At 35.5% G+C, this 23,781-nt stretch overlaps 1 protein-coding gene across 2 annotated transcripts in view; it reads right to left on the minus strand.

The window, feature by feature from the left end:
- The window catches only part of KIF18A (kinesin family member 18A), a 41,915-nt gene that overhangs the window by 10,895 nt on the left and 7,239 nt on the right, over nucleotides 1-23,781 (minus strand). For both annotated transcript variants that reach the window (XM_072338939.1, XM_072338940.1), the window contains exons 6-13: nucleotides 21,641-21,838; nucleotides 18,408-18,584; nucleotides 17,592-17,666; nucleotides 17,205-17,314; nucleotides 11,853-12,015; nucleotides 8,877-9,041; nucleotides 7,273-7,394; nucleotides 5,853-6,088 (exon numbers count right to left, since the gene is read on the minus strand). In XM_072338939.1, the coding sequence (XP_072195040.1) occupies nucleotides 5,853-6,088; nucleotides 7,273-7,394; nucleotides 8,877-9,041; nucleotides 11,853-12,015; nucleotides 17,205-17,314; nucleotides 17,592-17,666; nucleotides 18,408-18,584; nucleotides 21,641-21,838 (1,246 nt within the window). The remainder of the gene's footprint in view (nucleotides 1-5,852; nucleotides 6,089-7,272; nucleotides 7,395-8,876; nucleotides 9,042-11,852; nucleotides 12,016-17,204; nucleotides 17,315-17,591; nucleotides 17,667-18,407; nucleotides 18,585-21,640; nucleotides 21,839-23,781) is intronic.

The raw sequence follows: 23,781 nt of genomic DNA on the forward strand, positions 1-23,781 counted from the left end.
AACCAGAACAGCTGTGAGCTAAAAGGCTAAAATTCAGGCTGCATTGTTGTGGGTCCCAATGGTCAGGAATACCATTTTACACCGCATGAGAAGAATACTCAGTCATACAGGGCAACTGTGAAAAAGCTGTTCAATATATGAAGAATCTTCCCTGTAGACAAGCAGCATGCTTCTTGAATTTTTAATGATTCTTCTCTGTACAACTACATCCCAATTTTTCCTGTCATTCCATATAATAAATTGACTTCACTTTTGGATGTTTGTCAATGGGGGAAGTAATGGATAATTTTTCCCCCTCCCCCACTATAAATCAATTTCATTCTTTCATTGCTAATGTAAAGTAAGGCTACCGGAAATGGGATGCCTGAAACAATGCCAAGATCTTTCCTATTCACAGAAATAACTGCAAACACCAATCATAGCTTTCCACCCATCAGTTTATGCTCTGAATCCTGCATGGCTCTCCATTAAACAGCCAAAAACAGAGTCTTAATCCATTTTTAAATGAAGTTGCATGGTTCTCCTAGTGTGTATTTAATCTGATGGAAATGGTCAAGTTGCTCATAAATTTGCACATTTTAGATTCACAAAACGCAATTATAATGTATAATTAAGTTTAAAGATAATGAGTGAAAACTCAGATGTACATTCATAAAATAATTGTTTTTTAAAAGACCTTACCTATTAATAGTATGGTTAAGATGTTATAGAAACACCATGTTAAAGGCTTCCAAACGAACAAAAACAGAGAAGAGGTTCTGGAACTGATGAATATTCAGTCACAGAATAGAATCATATAATCATTAAGGCTGGAAAAGACTGCTAAGATCATCTAGTCCAACCATCAACCCGCCCCCCCCACTATGCCACCAAGTCAGTCATGTTATAGGAACGTATGTGATGTTTTTTTTTTTGTATTTAAAAAAAGCAAAGTACCAAGGATGTATAATCAAGTGCTATAGATAATGAATAAATCCAATGGAATAAATACTTCTTAAATAATTTAAATTGAACAATCTGCAATTAAATCAAAATGTTTCGCTTGGGAGTAAATTTGAAGCTATTTCATGTTACATTCAAAAATCCTGCAGTGGTAAAAGAAAAATAAGTTCAATCAGAAATTAGGGACAGATTTCTATATCCTGTACAAAACATTCCTTGAAATGTTTTGTTTCATACAATGAGTTAGTATGAAAAGTTACATAAACTGCAGCAAAGCCTACCAGCTTTAAGTAGTCCTTGCTGAACATTTTTTGTCTTGATAATTTGGCCACAGAACCATGTTGAAAGAATAGCTAGCCTTTTGATCTTGTTCCTTCCCCCTATAGCTTTATAGTATTTAAAACACAGGAGAGCCTTTCCATATAAGAAAATCTTTATTACTTTGAGTTCTACGCACTACTAGAATTCTGGACTAGAATTACTAGACTTCATTAAATTGCTTTTAATTAATTACATTCATTAAATTACTAGAATTCATACTTTGAACTTTGGCATTATTATAATTATTTTTTAAATTCTGAAGTCACTTACTATCTTGACTTACTTCTTTGGGATCAGATAACAGAACATAGTTAATGGAGTAACCCATAAAAACTTAAGGTCCTGCTTTCATGACTTTTCGTGATCTACAGAACTGAATCAGCCACATCGGATTTCTGGAGTCAGCGATTATAATCCAGTAATTGTTATTTGTTATATAATTTGAGTTATTGGATTTAAAGCATTCCAATTTATGAGAAAATACTCATCAACAATTAATTTGCATTTCAAACATGTCGTGGTTCCCTCCAGAATAGCTGTCAGCAAAAGATAAATGTATCACTAAAAACTGAGTTCCTGCAATCAGTGCTTCATGTTTTACGATATGCAGAATTAAGCAGCTTCCTTTAAGCACAGATGTTTGTGCGTAATGTTATTCTGAAAATGTATTTACTGTATGTAAATATAGATAACTCATGCATACTGCATACACCCTTATAAACCTCAACAAGTAAAACAATTGACTCCATAAGGTTATAATGAAGATAAGCTTATATTTTTCACAAATACTACATGCCACTTTTTTGTTGTTGTTGTTCTTCAAAAAGCTTTGTGCAAACATAGGTTCAAGAAAAATTCAACTTATTCTCAGCTGACCTAGCACAAACTCGTCCTTTGCTATAGACCCTACCCTTCTGCTATAGAAGCACGTTTCATTGGGATGCATCATTTAACTGCCACCTAGTAACGTGCCTAACCTTTTCTCCACAATTACTCACTTGCAGTATTTCAGAAGTTCCTTCTCCAAGTAACATATTGATTTGAAATAGAAGAGGAAAAAAAAAACCACTGCTCCTTACTTACACTGTGAAAAATAAAAACAAAAAAATTAACTGCTTTGCTCCTTCCCCCTGATAAACCTGCACAGTTACATTAAAGGTGAAATATGGATTTTTATACAAGAAAAAGCAACTGCTTTTATACAAGAAAAAGTAATACAGCTATATATATACATATATATTTGTGCAAAAACACTGCTTCCTTCCCAACATCTTAAACAAGTGAAAAAGTATCAGCGTGCTAGAGGTACGTGAGTGTGTGTGGTGATGGGGGGGGGGAAAATCTGTAAAAATCTTCCTTTTTATTTGTTCGCTAAGATCTTAGGTCAGCTCCTGCTAACATTTGCCAAGCATACTTCTGAAATGACTTGAGGGAGAAGGAACTGGATACCTGAATTATTTATTTCATCTTTAAAGGAAAAAAATTACTGCATCCTTCCTACTTCTGATTGGGACGCTGACGTTCTACTACTTTACATTTTCCCATGCTAACGTGTTTGGTTTTTTTTTTTCCTGATTTATGGTGTTTTTTCTTTTTTCTTAATAATTTTGTTAGTTTATTTCTGCAAAAGAGAAGTTATTTCCATAGCATAATACCAGGTAATACTTCCAAGTATTTTTCAAGTGAATTCAAACACACGATTGAAGAAGAGCTATTTCATTGCATTTATTCTGTGCTCTGCTGGAATTTCTTAAGTCACTTTATTTCCAGCTGAAATGGTTTGCTCATTTACCACCCTCATCATCCAACATGCCAGAAATGACTATGTTAACACTCATGATATTTTAGGAAAGACCAGAAAGATTAAAATAATGTAAAGATTATAAATATGTTAATAAGCATTTTTTCCTGAGCAGAGAAATCCATTTTAGAACTTAAATTCCTTATGCAAAGTTGATTTCTATTCCAATTCCATTCTAGGTGTCAGGTTCTCAATACCGAGGTATCTGGTAGACATTTTTATCCTGTACATTGATGCCTACAATTTTCTGTAGAATTACAGCCACCTGCTGAACAGTAAATTTTATAGTAAGAAAAACCCCTGAGGAAAAAGCTGTTCAAGAAAACTTATTTCATGTTAGCCCACTGACTTATGCCACCAACAAGAGAGAGGTAGACTCTTCATGAGGAATATCAGGTATTGGTGATTTATGAGAGGACCCTAGGAGTATCATAATGCATTTTTACAACAAGTTCAAAGCAAACAGAAATAGCACAACTCAATTCAGAGACAAAAACCATGATGTATATCCAGTCCCAACTTAACATGTCCTTTTATGTTACATCACCTCCACTGGAAAGATGGTTCTAACTGGTTTTCTCCTGTTTACAGTACAAGCAGGAAACGAAATGCCTATTTTTTCTTATTTCTATGAACATCTTTAGGCGAAGACACCATTCACAGATGGAAAGAAAAGCATCTATCTTTCTTGAAAATAGTGTCCATTTACTTAGAAAGCCATACAGAGCTACATTTACAACTGGAGAATGTCTACTTCATTCAGATCTGCAATACAACCCTTGAATTTGTCTACTGATCCTATAAGGGTGAGTAGTTTATGCCTTAAAAGTTCCTGCAGAATTCATACAGTGATTTTAGTGTTTCTGAGCAAGAATAGATCTGGCGTAGTATTTGATGAAAGGTAGAACAGAAATAGAACTCCACAATGAAGCTTGCACTACTGTAAGTATGCCACAGAAATTCAAACTTATGACTATATCCTACATATGACAAACCAAACTCTACAATCAATATTTAGTTACAATTTAGAGTTCACAGGAAAGGTATTTGGATATATCAACACTCCCTCCCTTAATACTCAAGCAAAGAAGAAAAGAGCCCCAGTCAGTCTTGGACCTTAGTGAATCAGTAATCCAGTAACACATCCATAACAGGAGTATTACCTAGCAGCATTGCTTCTTGTTACACCCCTTTTGGGAGCACAGCTGAATTACCTTCACCTGTGCTCCTGCAGCTGACTCATCTCTTGCCTCAGATGGTTAATCAGTGGCTCAGGCTGTGATCAGCAGTTTCCTTTACATTGTGACAGAATAAGCAAACTAGGAAACTAACTTTAAACTGTATTCTCTTTGTTTATAAGTAGATAATTATAAATAGAACAAGAAAGTAACTATCTAAATTCATTTCGTAAAGCTCTGAAAAAGAGATTTTCATTAGCATCCTATCACAGAAGCAATACAGATACTATCACTTATGACTACTGTAATTTTTCCTAAGATTGCCAGCAACCTGTGATAATATATCCAATTCCTTTCTGTACTGGAAATATGATTGGAGCAGAGAGAAAGAATGCTGCCTCCCACTGAAATCTACTGCCCTCACCCTAAGAAGGACAACCAAGTAAGCTACTAACTGCTTTTAACCTTGCTGAGCCTTTGACTAGCAGGGGCAGAGCCCTAAGTGCAGCATGTCAGCTCTTTCCTTCTCAAGTGCTAAAACAAACAGTTCTATACCTTAAAGAAACAGCCCATAAAATACAATCTGACCTAATGCTGCACACAGCCAAACAAACAAGGTCAGCGCTCTGGTTATGATCAACAGCAGTACTAATGTGTCAAAATCGTGCATGCATTTGATGAAAACTGAGCAAAAAAGAACTTGGGCAGAACAATTCTCAATCCCAGAACAAGCTGAATAACAGAAGAAAGCTGAAGAAAGCAGGGAACTAACTGCTTCTCCATGTCAACCAGCTTTTGAGAAGCACAACAATTATTAAAAGCTTCCTTTTTGTTACCTATGGAGATCTTTCACTATTATGGTTTATTAGCTTTACCCAGAAAGCTCTTGTGTGCTGAGAAGAAGAGACGATTCAAGCACTGCACCACAGCAGCTCTGAGATCCCATCCCTCAGGACAAATACTCCAGTGCAACTTGTTTAGATTTTTTTCCCCAGGTAGCAAACAAGAAGAAACAGCTGTCTGGAGTTAAGGGGAAGTCATGGGGTCATCAACACACTGCAAAACAGTCAATTTCATAACGAAAACACTGAACCCTTTGATCCTTCAAGAAAAAGACTTATAAAAAACTTAGTACAAAGTTTTTTCCAGGTCAACTCAAAATGAGCCAAATGAGCTTCCTTGTTAAAAGGTATTACTTCACACTGAGTAATTTTAGTAACTGCTTAATTTTCTGAATCACTTTGAAATAATATAATCGACTCTAGAACACTCTCCATCAACATCATGTGAGAGACTGAAATAAATAGGTTAGTAATGCTACTAAGTACCTAGAAACATTGATGCATGGGACACATTACAAGATAAAAAGGGAGTTATCTGTTAGAGCTGAGCTATGAGAAGTGTCCAGCTACTGAAAGAATAAGCTTATTCCTCATGTCAAATAAGGCTAGGAATTCACTTGTTTTTACAGAAAGTGGCCCTGAATCTCAGTTTCACATTCAAACTCAGTATTAGCAGAAGTGTGCATCCACCATTATATTAATGAGACACAGCTTTTTCATGAAATACATAAATATTTCCAACAGAGAAAAATTTAGTTATATACTTACATGGGGTGTTTCGCCTGTTCACAAGTTGTGGGAATGCAAAGATAGTCGACACGTCTAGACCGCCGTTTTCCTTCTGTTCCTCATCTCCAATCTGGTCAGCCCAAACTACCGATTTTTGTCTTTGAATCAGCTGTTCTACCTCTCCAAATTCAGTCTCAATTAAAGTATTTGCCAACCCAGCTTCTTTCAAAGTCAGATACAGTTTACGAAGAACTGGAAGCAAAGCATTGAGAACTCTGTAAAACAAGAAGATAAACGTGACTAAATGACAACTTGCTGGTCTCTACTACCACTGCATCCACCAATAGTAACCCAACAGTTTTTCCTTGTCCTCCTCCACTCTTGAGATCTACAGCATAGTGCTGCATAATTCCAGAAAATTAAATTAGGAAAAAACATTCTGGACTAAGTCTAAACTTTTCTCTTTAGCAAAATCATGTATTTCACTGTAAGTATTTTCCAAGTATAGTTTTTCCCTCAGTGTTTAAGGTCTTCAGTTCTTTCCCACTGTGTCTAAGATTCCTCAAATTGTACAACAATAGTCATTATATCCTATTTCTAAAATTAAGTATAAGATGCATTCACAACTGCAAAACAAATTCCAGTGACAGAAGTTTCAGAACTCTATCTGAATAAAGGAGTTTGTTAGCTGTTGCCACAGTTGCAAGACTTAACTATAAGATTCAAACAATAGCTGAGGGGATGTGCAAACAAAAAAAACCACAAAGGGAAATTTTGAAATTAAGGAAATGGAAAGTGTTTAGCTTTTAGCTTTGAAGGCTCGTGTATCTGTTTTTGTAAAGCTAAACACCCTTTCTTCAAAGGATGACTAGAAGCCAGTTATTTCTTTATGGAATTATTTCATTATATACACTTTAAATATATTTACTGAAGACATTTGTGATTCTCATTGCATATCTCACACCCTGAATGCTAGTATTTTGCAGATATTTACCTGCAAATTCAGCCTTTTTGTTTGCAGTCTGACCACATAAAAACTGTCTAATTATAATGTTCTTAGTACAGGTAGAAGCATTTAATTCCCTGCACTGTAGACGTGAATACAAATGCAAACAATTAAAATCAGTGCAGTTCAACTTAAAAGTGGAAAAAAAAGATACCATGGCCTATCAACAAGTACTTAAAACTATACAATGATGGAAATGAAGTAGAAATAAGTTCTGGGCAGAACTAGTTGTAGTTTCAGATAAACAAAGAATGACATAAACCAAGATTTACCAAGTCTTTTTTTTTCGTCTTTTTTTTTTTGTCTTTTTATAGAAGAATTTTAATCTAGAGATAAAAGTGAGCAAAATCATGCTTCTGCTTTAAATAAATATCAATTCTACAGCTACGTATTCCAAAGTTACAAATGCCAAAATGAAGGTTTTAAATAGGCCTCACGTGAAACTGTACTTACTTTTCTGTCTGCTTATAGTGCTGATCTTGAAGGGACAACAGGGATAACATGTGTTCAATCTGGGCTTTCTGGTCCTTAACTTCCAGGTTTAAATGGCAACACTGAAGGGCTTCACGCAGTTCCTTAAGAAAATTTGCAAGGAAAAACAAACAAACAACTGTACATCAAATTATAAGTAAGAAACTGAAGCATAAATGAAAAAATAATCATATTAATATGTGATCTATTGAAATGTAAAGCTAAAATGGATCAGTAGTATTCTAATAAATTTATTATAGCAGATAGGTGTTAATTGCTTGATTTTAATTTACATGCATAAATGTTTTCTTAAATTCCTCCAGTGTTGTAATACAAGAAGAATTTTACATAGCAGCAGCCATGGATCAAGATAACGACTTAACAGAGCAGCAGCTGCAGAGCAGGATAAACAGCATGAGAACCAAGGACACCTCTAGGAAAAGAATGAATGGTTTGTGGCTTTGAAGGGGAGTTTTAGGGTTGTCATTGCAGTAGCTTTCCTCCAATTAGTGTGTGTGATTTTTGAACACCCTCATCTGTCTGCTATAAAAGTATGCCTTTTCGGGCAATAAATGGACACAGCTATAAGTACCCATACTGGCGCGTGGCTGTTTGTCATAGTGCGCTGACCTTTTGCCTTCAGGTTCACCAACACTTCAACAAAAAGATGAGTGTGCGCTAACTAGCTTTAGGAGTCCAACAGGCATGCATGTATTTATGTCTGCATGGCCAAATATATACTTGCTTCTTTTCCTGTGTACTTGTTCCATATTTGTATTTCAGTAACACTGACTGGAACAAGTCTTCATATTCAGTCATCTTCCTTTGATGTCATTATTTTATTTGTAATACTTTAAAATCCACTCTTACAGTACAAAAAATTTTTACTCATCCTAATTATAGAACAAATATTAAAATACAAATATTCCATTATCTGAGTTATACAAGTGCTCATTACACAATGTAATTTGAGCCAACCTAATTGCCAGCTAAAATCAAAAGGAAAAGAGAAAAAACCCAACCCTTTATTTTCCTCATCTTTTTCTTTCTGTACAAGCTTTCATCCCTTCCCTTCTGCCAGCTCCGGAGCTCATCTGGGACTGCGTCAAACTCAAGTTGCTAAAACTTGGAAGAGAGCTTAACGCAATTTCTTCTCTGCTTCTCACCTCTTTCGCAACCTTGAAAAGAATGTTCTTGGTTTGTTTTTCTTTTTGGCCAAGACAAAAATTAGGTTAGGCATGCTTAGACAAGCATTAAGACCCACTGTGAAGGCAAGAACAGAAGCGCAGGGCAAGAAACACAATCAACTCTCTAGCAGCAGTCTTAAGTGCTCAACCATACAATTTATTTACCTTTAGAATGTGTTTTTGCAGGTAATCATACACTTTTACAAGGAATAATTGTACAAACAATGTGGTACCTTTAAGGTAGAAGAACTAAAACACCAGGTTTTGAAACCACTCTGAAAGAATTAGTCTCAGTCAAAAACATAAGTGAGATGGAAAGAGAAGAAAAAAAATATATTCTTGAGTCAGATGTTGGCCTACAATGCATGAAATCTGCCCTTGCAGTGAAAGGCCTTTTACCTTTGGAATACATCTATCTTGATCCAGGAGGCGCATTTCGTTCTCAACGCGATGCAGCCAATTGGTATTTTCTTCAAAACGTTCAATCTTCTCCTCCTTCTTCTTCTGTATGTGTGCACAGTAGGTTCTATACCTTGCAAGCATAAGATCCCGCTTGCAAGTGGCCTAAAATTGAAAAAGATATGGTGGTTAAAGCAGCAACTTTCTTTCATATGATATTTTCCAGCATCTCTCTGTAAAATAATTCCATACACTTACACTTAACAGTACGCAGCAAATATTTTATCTTTTGTCTAGTTAATAAAAGTAAAATAGTTCATTCTCCTTATGGAGCATTACTGAATCACGTGTAAACATTTCTATACTTTTTTGCTAACTTTTCGATGTGTTTACTTCAATACTTGGTGAGCAGAACACAGAACCAGCAAGGCAAAGACATCTGAGCTGCGTGTGTGCTTCAGGTAAAGACTAGGCTCTGGACAGAGCTTCACTTAGCAGATAAGACAGTGTGAGGAAAAAGCAAAGAGATCAAAGAATTCAGAAGCTCAATGTGAGATCTGCAGGGAAAGTACCAAGTGGAAGAATGAAGTATCAGACTACAGTTTCAGTAGTACTGAACTACTGCTGGTTCCCTCTGTCTAGCAAGGCCAGGGCAAAGCTTTCAAGACTGCTGAAGTAGACAAAACCAGAAGCGTTATTTTACATTCTGGTCTTCAGTTTTTACATGGTACAGGAAAGTCATGTCAATGAAGATGGTGTTGACAAGATCCTACCATTTGATGAACCCTTCTAATACATCCCAAGGAAGAAAAGATGTGACATTACTATAATGAAATAGAAAAAAAACACCAATTAAGCATGCTAGCTATGTGACTGTATTAGAGGGCAAGACTTCTGAAGCACATTCTCCTGGCCAAGACACTTGGCTCCTACTCTGTTTTACGACTGCATAAGTTGCATGAGATGGAAAAGAAAATTGTCACTCCCAGACTGAAGAACTGGGATTCACTCAACAAGTAGTTTCAACATGGGCAATTGCGGTAAGCAGAAAAACCGAAGCCATGATGTTAATGCTTTCCAGGAATACACTCCTTTTAAAGGCAGTAAAAACCATAGTGAAGCATCTGAAGAGGAGGATTTCATATCTAATGCACCTTTTAAAAGCCTATGAGAGTAGCAACATTTACTGTATCTTAAAAGAAACGAAACACTGGAAAGTACAGATTGCAAGGCTGATAAAGAAGGCTTCAAGGTATATTAGGTCAAAACTGAATAAAGACTTATACTTCTTAAGGTTAACACTACTGTAGGAACTGGAAAATAGGCAGAAACAGGGGTAACAAAATGCAAGAATTAGGCAGGAATATGTAAACAGGACATTTGGGCATACAGTGCTTGAATTCTAGAAGGGCTGGAACTCAGAGAAGTTAGTTAGGTGAAAAATGGGATGATCATCCAGGATTGACCAAATTTCCACTGACTGAACCGTTGCAAAAAGTTTGTAACAGAAAAAGCATTTGCAGCAGCAGAGATTAAGGGAACAAACTTGAATAATTTCATAAAGAAGCAAAAAAAATAATAATTCTGAATTTAAGTTTTTCAAGAAAACATGCTTTACATTAACTTGCCTAAAATGATTGTATGCACTTACTGAGCATGAACAATTAAATGGTAGATATATCTAACTTTAGAAGACTCTTCCTTTGAAATTATTATTACAGAAATACAACCGCAGCCTCATAGTGCGTTTCAGAGAGAAGGCCCAGAGACTGTAAAATGTGTAGAAAATACTCGGAAGAACAGAAGCATTGTAGTCTGCAAGCAATCAATCAAATATCTGGGCTCCAAATTAAAATCCAACTTGTTTCAACCAAAATGGTCTCATTTAGTTTTACCATTATTGTGACCTACTCTTGTTAGTAACTTTGGCATTGTACTTATAGAACCAGGGATGCTTGACTCTTAGTCACACCTGTAGATTATCTAATGGCAAAAACAACACTGGAGCATTTCAGTGCAATACTGCTAAGATCCAACAAAGAAGTTGAGTCAGCTCTTAAGAAACATGTATATGAAATTGTGCATGAACACAGAGCCCTCATTACGAGCAGCCAGCTGTGCCCCATTGGACAAAAGCATTACTTCAGAGTATCCAAGACATGAAAGTACTCTAGAATGCATTAGTTATTTAAAAAAATCTTAATGATAATCAAAAACTTGTGACATGTTTTTCCTTTTGGACAAAATGCCTTGTAAATTACTGAAAAAAATAGTAACTTAGAAAATTATCATCTTCAGCTCAACACAGACCGTTACTGTTACTAAGCAAAATCAGCCCCACGCTCAGTTTCATAAGTACGTAAAGTATTTGTTTAAGTCAAATTGTATCAAAAAAATTAAAATGCTTGATATGACCTTCTAGAAAGAAGTGAGCATTCAGTGCAACAACATCAATTGTAAATACTTAGTATCAAACTCTTGAGTTAAATTTCAAGGCAATTAAACGTGATTCTGGCTCACGCGACTTTGCCCATAAGCAGCTATTCAGAGAACTTTCTGGTGACTATTGGAAACAGTAAGAGTCTGTTTTGTTTAGCACAGTGTCAATGTTTTTCCTCATAAACAGGATTAGGAATAACACGTGGATTTCTCAGCTGCATAACTGCTTCTACAGCTGCACCATTAATACATTACCATGCTGCTTTTGGACAAGACCACAAGTCTCCCAAGGCATTAAGTAACTATGACACTCCCACCCGTAGAAGATTAAGCTGAAAAAAGTTTACACAATTAGCAGTAATAAGCAGAAACATACACAGTTTATGTGACATGAGGAAAAAAAAGTCTGACTCTTTCTGTATTAACATTAGAAATGTTAACCGAGTGTTAATCAGTGTCCCATATCAACAGTATAAATAACAAAGCACTAGCTAACTGTTTAAGTTACACAAACACTTTAGGATTTAGACAACTCACCTTCTCTATTGTTTCTTCGGAGCACATCAGTTGAATTTGTTCATGATACTGTTTCCGGTAATAAGCCTTCAGCGTACTGACTCTCAGCTGCATTTCCAGCTTTAGGTATTCTCCTCTGATTTCCTCACGGTTTGCAAAAACATTTTTAAGAATTTCTTTGTATCTATTACAAGTGAAGCATCACAATAAAGATAAGCAAGTGAGCTAGTAATTCTTATACATATATATGCTTAAAGAAAGGCCATCATTTACTTTGGGAATGTCTCCAATTCAGGCTATTATAATAAATACAATTAAAAAAAAAAAGAGGAAAAAACTAAAATCTACTATAGATGAGCACTAAAAAAGTTTCAGTGCACCACTAATGGCTCTAATTCAAAAAGGGATGCAAAGCTTTCAAGGCTTTTTCAAGGCTGTCACTAAAATGAAGCTTTATATTTATGAAGATAACACTGGGATTCAAAACAAAGACATCTAGAAACTCTTCACAGAAATCTTTGCTCTGTATTCAAAAGATTCTCTGCTTTGTGCAGCAATTTGTTGTATATAATCAAACTCCTGTTCCCATAGACACACAACCTCCTTCCCAAGAAAAGGAAAAACGTACAGGAGTCCACATTTGCTCCATTTTGCCAAAATTCTGTTGTCCATTTTAAATCACAGACACTGTAAATCAGAATATGCATCATTCTTTAACACCTATCAGGCTAACAGGGTAAGCAGCGTGATAGAAGATACTTAGAAGTTACTCCAACTAGACTGATATTTAAATGGTCTCAAAAATCTGCTTATCCCTAGACAGCAATGCAAATTAGAGTAACAAGAATAAGGAGAAAGCCTAGAAAGATTACTACATTGCAAAATAAGTTTCTGAGGTGGTACTGTCTTCCCTTCACTCCCAAATACTGCAAGAGCAATCCAGAATAGCCAAAAAGACGCTGCACGTGTCAGTCACGACACCAAAGCAATTTTCACATAGGACAACATTTTAACATGCAAGTGTTCTAAAGATATACAAAAATTAGATCGCTATACAATATTACAGAGCATCATGAAATGCTGTCCAGTTACTATAAATTGAGCATAGGCTCAAGTAGAAAACAAGCTGAAGAGATATTCTTGCTGCATAGTTAACTTCTAGTCAATGTGTTTAAGAAGCAGCAACTTCTGAACAAACCAAAGTGTTTTATCCTATTGTTTTTTTTACTTGCAATTTAAGAACAGAGCAACACTTCTCTACAGTTTCAAAAGCTCAGGAGTCTTGCTCAGAGCTCTCCAGATAATGTAATCTTATTGATATAAAAATCTGTACAGATACACAGTGAATTTAGAAATATTTCTTTAAGGAATAAGATATTCTAATGCAGAATGTGACTGCTCTTACTTTACATTATTACTATCTATACAAACAGTCACCCTATGAGTGAATGTTTGCACAAGTGGATGAATTTTTTGCCTCCGTGGTAGCCATAGAAACATGGTCCCTCCCACATGCTTTGGAAAAACAGCAGAGAAGTGATGGCAAATTCTATTCATTTTAACCGCAGTAAAACTCTGCAAACAGTTTAAGTGAAGCTGCAGAACAGGATCTTCTCCTGTACTCCATAATTATTAGGAACTATTACCATTAATTACCAATAAATGAACCTTTCGTGCAGTTAAAAATCAATGTCCCAGCTATAGTATCAAGTAGAGAAGCCTTCGTTTGAGCTTTGAGTCCCGGCATAGAATATATCTGACAAATGAAGAAACATCTTACAGACCCTTGCCTTTGACTAACTATTGTCACACACAGAATGAGATTAAGGGCAAACTATAGGAAGTTAAATTAACCCTACATTACAAAAAAAAAAAAAGAAAAACAAACCCAAAAAGCAGGAAAACTGGCCAAAGTATAAACACCCCTTTGAAAATGAAAGGTAAATATCCAAAAAGGTTTACCACAACCTTTGTACTACCAGAAGAACTGATCTCAGCTACACAGTGTTTTGTCCAGAGAAAAACTGATGCAAAAGAAAGTTCTTTGACAGAAGAAAACTGACTTTGCTCCTGCTCCAGCCTGAATTACTAGAACCTGATTAGTTACAAAAATGCTATCTTAAAACTACATTTTAGGTATTTCAACATTAACTTTATTTGGCTTGCCTCAAAATCCTCATCATGTAATACTATTATTTAATACCCTTTAACAAAATTTTTCAAATACCCTCAATTTAGGAATAGGTGAATTGATGTATCCATAGCAGTCAAAACCCTAAATTAGATAGGAGAGAGAAGAATATAGATAAACAAGATGTTCTTCACAGAACTGATGGTATATATGCCACACTAGAAAAGTGGTAATATTTAGACAGGACAAAGTAATCCATTAAGTGACCTCTTAAACTTACAGTTAAAGAAGGAATCTGTCCAAACTGCTAACATTTTGCAGATAAGAATGACATTTTACCATCTCTTTCCAATAAAATATCAAATGTTTACTTTATTATGAATGAAGAGACAACCAACGTCCAGTAAGTAAAAGCATGTCCCCCTACACAATTTCATAACTTTTTTCTGAAGAGGTTTCACAAGCACAGCTAAAGATACCCAACAGCTGTAATTTCTTTGGTTTTGATCCAGACGTTTGATGGTAACAATACATCTCTAAACAATACATAATAAATTTCTTCTCCTTCAGTAGATAAAAAACACATACACAATGAACCTCAACAAGCTTAAGTTTAGCCAAACAAATGTAACAAAGATTACCTCCTTTCCTCAAGAAATCTCCAAGATTCTAATCTGTTGTTAAACAGTCAAGTCTGCCTAAGAGCATGGAAGACTTTATACTAGCTCAATTTCAATGAGCTGCCAGTTGGGTACTACTCTAGGAAACATTTGTTTTCTTGCACTAACCTGTAATTTGAAGAAATGGATTTTTACTTTTATCTCAGGGGGGTTTCCCAGATAGAAACACATTCAAGAGGCCAGTTCAAGTGCTAACTGAACTAAGTAGGTGAATAAATATCAAAATTATATGGTGAGATACAAAGGAACAGACCCAGTAAGACTTTCAAATCAAAATCTAACCATCTCATGGAATATATTGACCCATGTAACAAATACAGACAAACATCTTAAGTATTCTCTTGAGTTAATGTCACACTAGGAAGATAGCTAGGAATATCACAAAGTCATCGTGAAGGTTGAGAAATATAAAAGCAATAGGAACTAAAAACCTACTAACATGACTGAGTTCCTATGTGAAAGAATAACTCAAGTTCCTGCCATTCAAATCTCACAGGAAGGGTACTACTGCTTAAGTATTTGTCAGCCATAGCAGCATCTGCTGTCATTTATGCATTCTACATTATCAGCCCACAAAACCACACTGCAAGCAGCTTTGCTGAAAGCTGGAATTCATACGCCCCTCTGCTCCTCACCCTGAAAGGTTACTGGTAAAACACTTCACCTGGCCGTGAGCAGAAAAAACAGCATTAGATCTTGCATACAATTTTTTTTTTTTCTTTTTTTTAAATATGCAGTTGAATACCAATTTTTTATTTGATAACATGTTCCTAGAATTAACAAGTGGAGCCTTACAGAAACTCTACTATACCTCTCCCAGAAACATACTATCTCTGCTAGTCTAGACTTAACCAGTTTATTGGTAATACGTCTTAAAAGCTATAATATCTTACAAGTAAGAAAGTTACTTTCCCATTTTTTAAGTTAAAATGATTAATTTCCCATTATCAAAAAACCCAATTGTTCTCTCTTACTCAAGGACTGTCTAGTTTTCCAAGCCCTGTAGAGTGGGCTTTTATCACCCCACAAGATTATTCCAGGTATCTTTCAGGAAGCTTTTCCATTATGCTTTTCCCTTCTCTTAAACATACTGAAACATTGTATTATTTTATTACATAGCACTCAAATGTAACACTAATCTATAGTGTTACATTTATCATTCTTTTTCTGTCCTCAGCTTACTGTGCAGCCTACATATATTTAATAGTTGCTTGATTTATTCCTCCCCCACTTTTTTTTTTTCTCTCCCCTATTGATTATCTGGCTGGCAGTTGTTTGTTATATCTTATTAGCAGACATAGTGATTTTTCAATGTGAATAATAACACCTTAGTGAACAACACTAAGCCAGCTCTGTGCTACCCACGCAGATACAAACAAGAGCTGTCCTGAGTATTTTTATTTGTAAATATTTCACTAACATCATCTCATTTTCACATAGTAAGACACTGCCAGGTCTGCAAACATATATATTTCATATACACATGCACACAAGTTCTAGAAGTTCTTTTAGGAAGATATCACTTGCAGATGTGGGTGCTTCCACTAAGACAAGAACAAGAAAATAAGATCAAAAGCAAAGGCAAGTTAAAATAACTTCATAGCAAAGTTGCTACATAAAGGCTCAGAATAAATGAAGACTTGAGATAAAGTGAAATGTAAATTTCATCTCGAAACTGAGGTAATAATATGGTAGCTACTACAATATAGTGATTTATACATCTGAGATTGAAGGAGGCTGCTCCTTCCCCCTCAAAATCTTTAGGCTCCAGTACTCAGAAAGAACTTGTTGCTCCTACAGAGTAACAGGAGCTTTCTAGAACACTTGCCCTAAATATCTTCTGTATTGTCGGTGGTAGAACTTCATATGCATGATTGTACAGAAGAATACTGGTAGCTTTGGGACAAAAATAACCAACTTCACAATGAAATAGTTTCATTTCAGTAATGAAGGCAAAGATAAGCCTAATAAATCCCATCACATAAGCATTTTAATAATTATATGCTTACTTCTTGAAGTTCATGACTTCAGTTAGATTCTACCTCCTATCACATATACAATCTTTTTGATACCAGCAGTTAAACAAAAATCTGATGGGAATCAATATAACCCACACCATAATGCCCACATGACAGAAGCATAGCATTGTCCGTAAACGCTTCACAAGGAAGTTGTTATTAGACATTCACCATAAATCCAATTCTTGATGTCAGATGATTCTTGATGATCAGCCTACAGGATTATCTCACAGTATTTTGTTGAATAGTTTGCCTAGTAAGTTAAAATACTCCCTCAAGAACACAGTATTTGTTTCATTTTAAATCCACCTTTTCAGTTTTTCTGAACAGAATCGACAGTACTGTACTGCTCTACATAAAACAATGTTAAACCAATACTGAAAGAGTAAATTCATTGTACCGAGATTTTTATTACTTTATTACATTAGTATCTATTTATATTACCCATTATTTATTTATATTATCTACTATTTTATTATATAATTAGTATTTATAATCAGGCTAACAGCAGTCTTGAAGAAAAAATTTCATGCAATCAATTTACCTTTGTACTTCTGCTTGCTGATGGTTTGAAATTACAGAAGAATCCTGGCTTTCAAGAAGGCTTGCTTTCTTTTCTTCGTATGTTCTCAATTTTTCCTTCAACATCATGATCTTAAACAAAAGAGGCACCTTTTAGCAGGATTCTTCCCCTCAAGTTTTGAAACCACCTTTCTGTACATTTGTCTTAAAACACGCTACAAATAGCCCTAAGTGATGCCCTTTTCAAAAAAAAAAAAAAAAAAAGAGCATTTCTTAAGTTCATAACAGTGTTCTTAAGACAATACTTGCCCTACAGGTTCAGTTACATTAACTTTGGTTTTGTTTCATTTTTAAATTCAAACTTGTAACAACTAGATGTGAACTTTTTAAACGACGGATTATGACATACCTCTTTCTTCTGTTCATTGCAGATTTTAACATATTGGCTTATGTGGCTGTCCAAACTAACAACGTTACTCTTCAACTGTTAAAGAAAGGAAACAAATTAGAATTCATGAAGGAGATTGTTTTATTTCCCTGCATTAAAAATAGACTGTGTTTAAGTACTAAATAATTACATTTGCACTATACTTTGAGGAAAGGGATGAATGTATTTCTGGTTTGGCCACAAAATTTAGCTTTTGCAGTCAGCACTGCATACACACAGCCATACAGTTTTCCCCAAAAGAGCAATAAAAATTAATAAATAAAATACTAAAACCCTGTAGTATGTAAAATGAATGCTAGTATCACAGTATGAAGGATTATTAAAAAAACAAACTCAAAACAATATTTATAGATACTACAGAGAAGAAGACAGAAAGCCCCAATGGATTTCTACTTGTCAATATACATAATCTCATTCAGATTCTTAGCTCCAGCTGAATCCTACTTGTGACAGAGCTGGACTGGCTCTTGCACAACAGTTCAGACACTTCTTTCATATGCTTTACTTATCTCTGAAAATGTAACGGTATGACACTGAAACTGGTTGTGGATACCACCCGTTGAAGTTTATTTCTAAATCTGAGGCTTGCCAGACAAAACTTTTCAGCTAGCAGCACACACTCAAGGACCAAACACCCAGATGAAGAAAGAAGAGATAACAAAATAATTTTGAGGGGAAAAAAGGAAATTGAAAATAGCCTTCTGAAAGAAATAACACTTCTCTTAACAAGATACTTGTATACTTTGACAGAAGATCAATAAATACCAATATACTCACAGAAGTCTTAATATCCTTTGCCCGGTTTGCATATCTGAGAGTATTATATGTATCGTCATAAAACAAGAAAGATGGACTAACAGCGGCTATCATTATTGTTCGGCAGTTTCCTCCAAGAGAATCTTTCAACAAACGAGTGAGTTTGCTGTTTCGATAAGGAATGTGCTGTGTCTTGCTCTATAAATAAAACATTGTTTTTTATTAAGCAGATTTATTTTAAATATGCTTGAATGTTTGCTTACTGTTTCAGGAATACCACTAAACATGACAAACAATATTTCTTACATATAGATCAACTTCCTCAAAATCATACTTACAACTAAAACAATCTGCTTTAAATCTCTTAGAATTGTTTAATACCTCTATAGAAGAATCATTGGTCAGGTTACTTCCCAATGTCTGTTATTACCATTTCAGTTCAGACTGACTGAGGTTTTAAAGTCCTTCCTTTCAAGATCCCTCAGTTCAACACATTATCAGCTACAGCAAGCTCCCGAGAACTGTGTCCAGCTGAGTTTTGATTATCTGCAACAATATTTACTGAGTTTGTTCAGTAAAGCTTCTTCCTTCATCACATTTAGAGAGTCTCAGTCTCCCAGTACAAAAGCCACAAGTACCCCAGTTCCATAGTAAATCAATCAGTGTGAAATATTTTAGTTAAACAAAATGGTAACAGTTTTAAATTCTGCCATTCATCCCAACAAGATGGTGGTGAAAGTCTGCAACTTTGCCTGGCAGCATAAGAGGAAAGAAAAGCTTTGATCATTTTCCTTATTTGAAAGGAGAAACTGCTAGCTGACCAAGAGGTGAGAGCTACTGATTTGAGTTTAGCAAAAATTCAGGATGTCTTGTCCCTCTCTCATACAACTGTTCAAGCTGTTCCCCTTGAGCTACCGAGCTAGATCAAGAGAATAATTTATCTGCCACAAACAAGGTGGGCAGAAGAGCACAAAAGACCAATCAAATGCATAAGGCGCACCTAGTCTCCCTCCTTCAAAATAAACACAAATAAAACCCAAAACAAAAATGGCATTTCCTGACCTGGGAAACATGACCCTACCGCCAGTGAGGTACAGAACATCAATAGCTGGAGGCAGGAAAGCCTGATAGGGTTACGCCTTTGACTGGTCAGTTGAGATTTAACAACTTACTACTGACTACAAGGGCATACTACCCTGCTCGTCAAACCTCTGCTAACAGTCCTCACATATAACTGAAACAGCAGACACTCAACAGGGTGCAATAAATAAATAAATAAATCATTAAATCCCTTGATATTTAGAAGCAATTCTGTGCACGAAGTTGTATTCTTGGCAGCCTTTCTGGAAAAGGAAATATAGCTTTCCTGAACATACATGATATGTATATATCAAAATTTCAATGCAGGATATTATTCTGGAGGGGAGAAATGAGGCAGTTGATCTTCTTGAAAATATCTGTTGTACCGAGTAGACAACAGATTTGATCCCTCTGCCTAGAAGCTATGAAGGCACACTCTAATTCTTGTTTTGTTTTATTTTTCTTCTGTGTGACTATAATGGAAAACAACTGAATGCAAATATTATAGTATCCACCTTTACATCCATTGTAATTCAGCCGAGACTGTTATAATTACCTTAAAACTCTTCTACTAAATACCTACCTACTGGAGTTTTGTACCAAACAGGTAACATCTTGCGTATTTATTTTACTTCAACCTAAAGCAAACATGCTCTACTTTACAGACCCTGCCCAACAAAGTATTAAAATAGGGATAAAGCATAAAAAAATAGTTTGTTGAAACAGGATAATACTCTAAAAAGATCAAAGGAAATACAAGGATTCTGACTGGCCTATTTGAAAGTCAGTTTATAGCCACAAGATACAAGAGAAACAAAGATGAAAAAGAACATAGTATTCACTAGAAAAGTAGATAAAGAAATGCAAAGCCCTCCCAGCTGACGCAGGAAATAAGTACACAGCAACATTCATAAGAGATTTAATGACAAGGCAGGTTTGGACATATACAAGAGTGAAATGACAACACTGGAAAGAAAAGTATACTTTAAAGACAGGTGAGAACATATTTTAGGGAAGAAACATTGAGAAAAATCAGAGGGGAGAAATGGATTACAATAACCAAGTCAAGTATACAGGATGATAAAAATTAAGTAATTACAGAAGAAACAGGGAAGCAAGCACATCCACTGAAGCTTTTCCTGATGCACAAAAGAAGTGTTTTGTTGAAAAGCAGTAGACAAATAATGGTATCATTACAACACTGCTTTTCAACATTTATTTGAAGTTCTCATGCTATTGACAGCATAACACACAATCAGATGGTATCTATTAGTTTAGACACAAGTTGAGGTGAAAAGAATGGAAATAAGTTACTCTAAAAATACATTACAGAAAGTCCCAAGCAGCTCTTCTTTTTCCTTTCTATAAAAGGATATGCCTGATTTTTCACTTTAAGATTACTAAGGTGACTTCTATATACAAAAATGCTGCCCTTTCACCAAATTAATAAAAAGAATCCTGAAATGAACCTCCATGACGTTGATAAACTGGTTAAGTTATCCACTGATTTCTATTGCTGTGCAAAATGTGTGTTTTGCAAAATGGATAGAATTAGGAGGTAGGAAAACAAACAAACACACCAAGAAACACTTCAGATGCATATCATCAGGCCCAATAAACTTACACATGGTTGATAACGGGCAGAATCCCCAACAGTAGTAACAGTTTAAAACCTTAGTATTTCTGCTCTGAGTTTAAGCAAAACAGTATAGAACATTTTCATCCAATACTCTTTTTGTGTAGGAAAAAAACCTAACCTGTAGAGTTTAGCTAAAAAAACCTTTCACTTAAGCCAATCCAAGGGATGCTGGTTCCCATCATCTATATAATCAGATATGAAGTAAGGATACTTAAAACATTCTTTCTTTCATATGGAAATTACTGTCAGCATCAAAGCTCACGTGGCTAAAACTCAGCTACATCAGATGATTTGGTAACTAAAAAGTTAATAAAACAACTTCCTCCCTATCCCATCCCTCAGCAGAGTCTACAGAGTCATTCTTAAGAGAATGAAGACCCTATTACATACATTTGCTGATATACTCCATGGCTATAGGCAATAAGGAAATTATAAAGATAAGAGTCAAAAAAGAAACAACACTTAATGCTTATCATGTTTGAAAACACTTCCACAAGACTAGACGTTGAAGACAGCTTGGGAAACCAGCACATACCTTTGGATCTGCCAAAGCATTAATGATATTTCCAAGAGCTAACAGGGAGCGGTTAATGTTTGTTCCTTCTCTAAAACGAGCCCCCCTAGCATTTGTGGCACTGGCACGTTCAGATCCTGCGAGGTCAATGAGGGACATCTTGGCGATTCGAACGTTTTGACTAATGCTAGCTATCTTGTCTTGTTGTCTTAAGTAAATCTACAAGGCAAAAAAATAACACTAGTTAGTTAAGCATTACTCAGTCTCTTATTACTCTAAAGTACCATGTTAATTTTATAGTGAAAAACTTTCGTCAGAAATACTCACTGGGAACCTTTTGCATTCAAAGTTATACCTCCCCATATTCATCAACAGGCAGCTTGTCCTAATCGAATGTAACTATTCCTCTGACACCTCAGTTTCACCTACTTCAGGTAGGATAAAACGAAGTTGAGTATGGTTGTACTGTATTTGGTTGGGGAGTAGTTCATTTTCTTCTTACAAGCTCATATGTTGCTGTCTTTGAGATTTAGGACAGTTGAACTGGGACAGCACTGATAACATGAATGTTTTCACTATTGTTGAGCAGTACTTGTAAAGAATGAAAGCCTTCACCACTTTTCAGTCAGCCCCTGCTCCATTCCAGCCAGTCAGCTTGAGTGGGCAAGAAGCTAGGGAGGGGACAACTCAAATAGCAGACCTCATCTGAATAGTGATATATTCCACATGACATTTCACTCAGTGACAAAACTGGTTGCATTTTTCCAAAGCAATAACTTTTCCTGTACTCTTTAAGCTGCTCTTATTTTGAACCGCATGGTTTCCCTACTTACCCCTTTTTGCCCTTTGTATTTTCTGTCATAATGCACTGCAGAGGAGTAAACAAGTCTATACCAAATGTAAATATTTCTGCATCAAATAATACAATCAAGACCCATTGTACTATTTTAGTAGCATCAATATACAACAAGAGATAAAAGTCACTTCTCCATACTGATCATCACCAAGGAGCTACCCCAAGCTGTTAACACTACGAAAATCTAGTTAACAGCCATTAGTTTAGTCAACTAGAGAAAGGTGGAGTGACAGCCAAATCATGTTCTACGACTCAAGCTCTTCTAAAAATCCAAAAGATTTAGGAAATGCCCCAAAGCACAATCCTTCCCACTTCTTCATTCATCAACAGAACCCTTTCAGTGTTGTGTAAATACAGGAAATAGCTGCAAACTGACAGAAGCAATTACTTACAATACTTGCTGACTAGTTTGTAATTTTTTCTTAGAGGTGCTAGTGCTGGTAATAAGGTAGACAGAGCATCTAAAATCCCCCTTTAAGAAGTGTACTGCTGTGAATTTTCTTGCTTAAACCAATACTCACTCATTAGTTTAAATATGAAGCTTCCAGTTACACTGGATCAGTGAAGTTTGTTACAGCATTATTCCACTTAAGTGTCACGTGAAGATGCAGTATTTACATTAAACAATTTATTTTCATTATTCCACACACACACTTCAGTATAAATGATATATTCCCCCTCACAACCTCAAGCATCAAGTCTCTCCTGTGAAAAAGGCTTCATTGTAAAACAAACTACTAATTGAATGATGCAATGTCTTAATTTTTCCTATGAAAACAAACGTGGGTAGACATTTACTTAAATCACAAAGTCCAGATACACAATTATCTAACAAAACAAAGAATGACTTTTAGCAGGAAGGTAAAAGCTTTTCCAGTAAGCAACTAAATATCTTTATTGATAGCTAGCAAAATTTCAGGATTATCTCACTACAGAAGAGAAGTCTATTAGAAATACTACAAAGAACACACAAAAAAGTTGCTATCTATACCATCCTTGAATAGAATCCAACTGTTTTTGTGAAAGAATTGTGCCATTGCTGAAATGCTGATTACATTGCTGCACATGCTCTTAGAGCAATGACATGGCAATGTCAAGTCTTCATATTGAGATGTTTTACTTTGTGAGGATGTCAGACTGTGCAGACATTTAACCATAAATATTATGTCCCATCAAGCATGCCATCTAGCTGACTGCAGTGGCTTGTGGGGACCAATATAACCAGTGCATTTGATGCTATCATTGCTGCTCTGTCAGCCACTACTACCACCATGACACGGGGGAAAAAAAATCCAACACAATGAAA

Source organism: Excalfactoria chinensis, chromosome 5, assembly GCF_039878825.1.
Source record: "Excalfactoria chinensis isolate bCotChi1 chromosome 5, bCotChi1.hap2, whole genome shotgun sequence".
Taxonomy (NCBI): Eukaryota; Metazoa; Chordata; class Aves; order Galliformes; family Phasianidae; genus Excalfactoria; species Excalfactoria chinensis.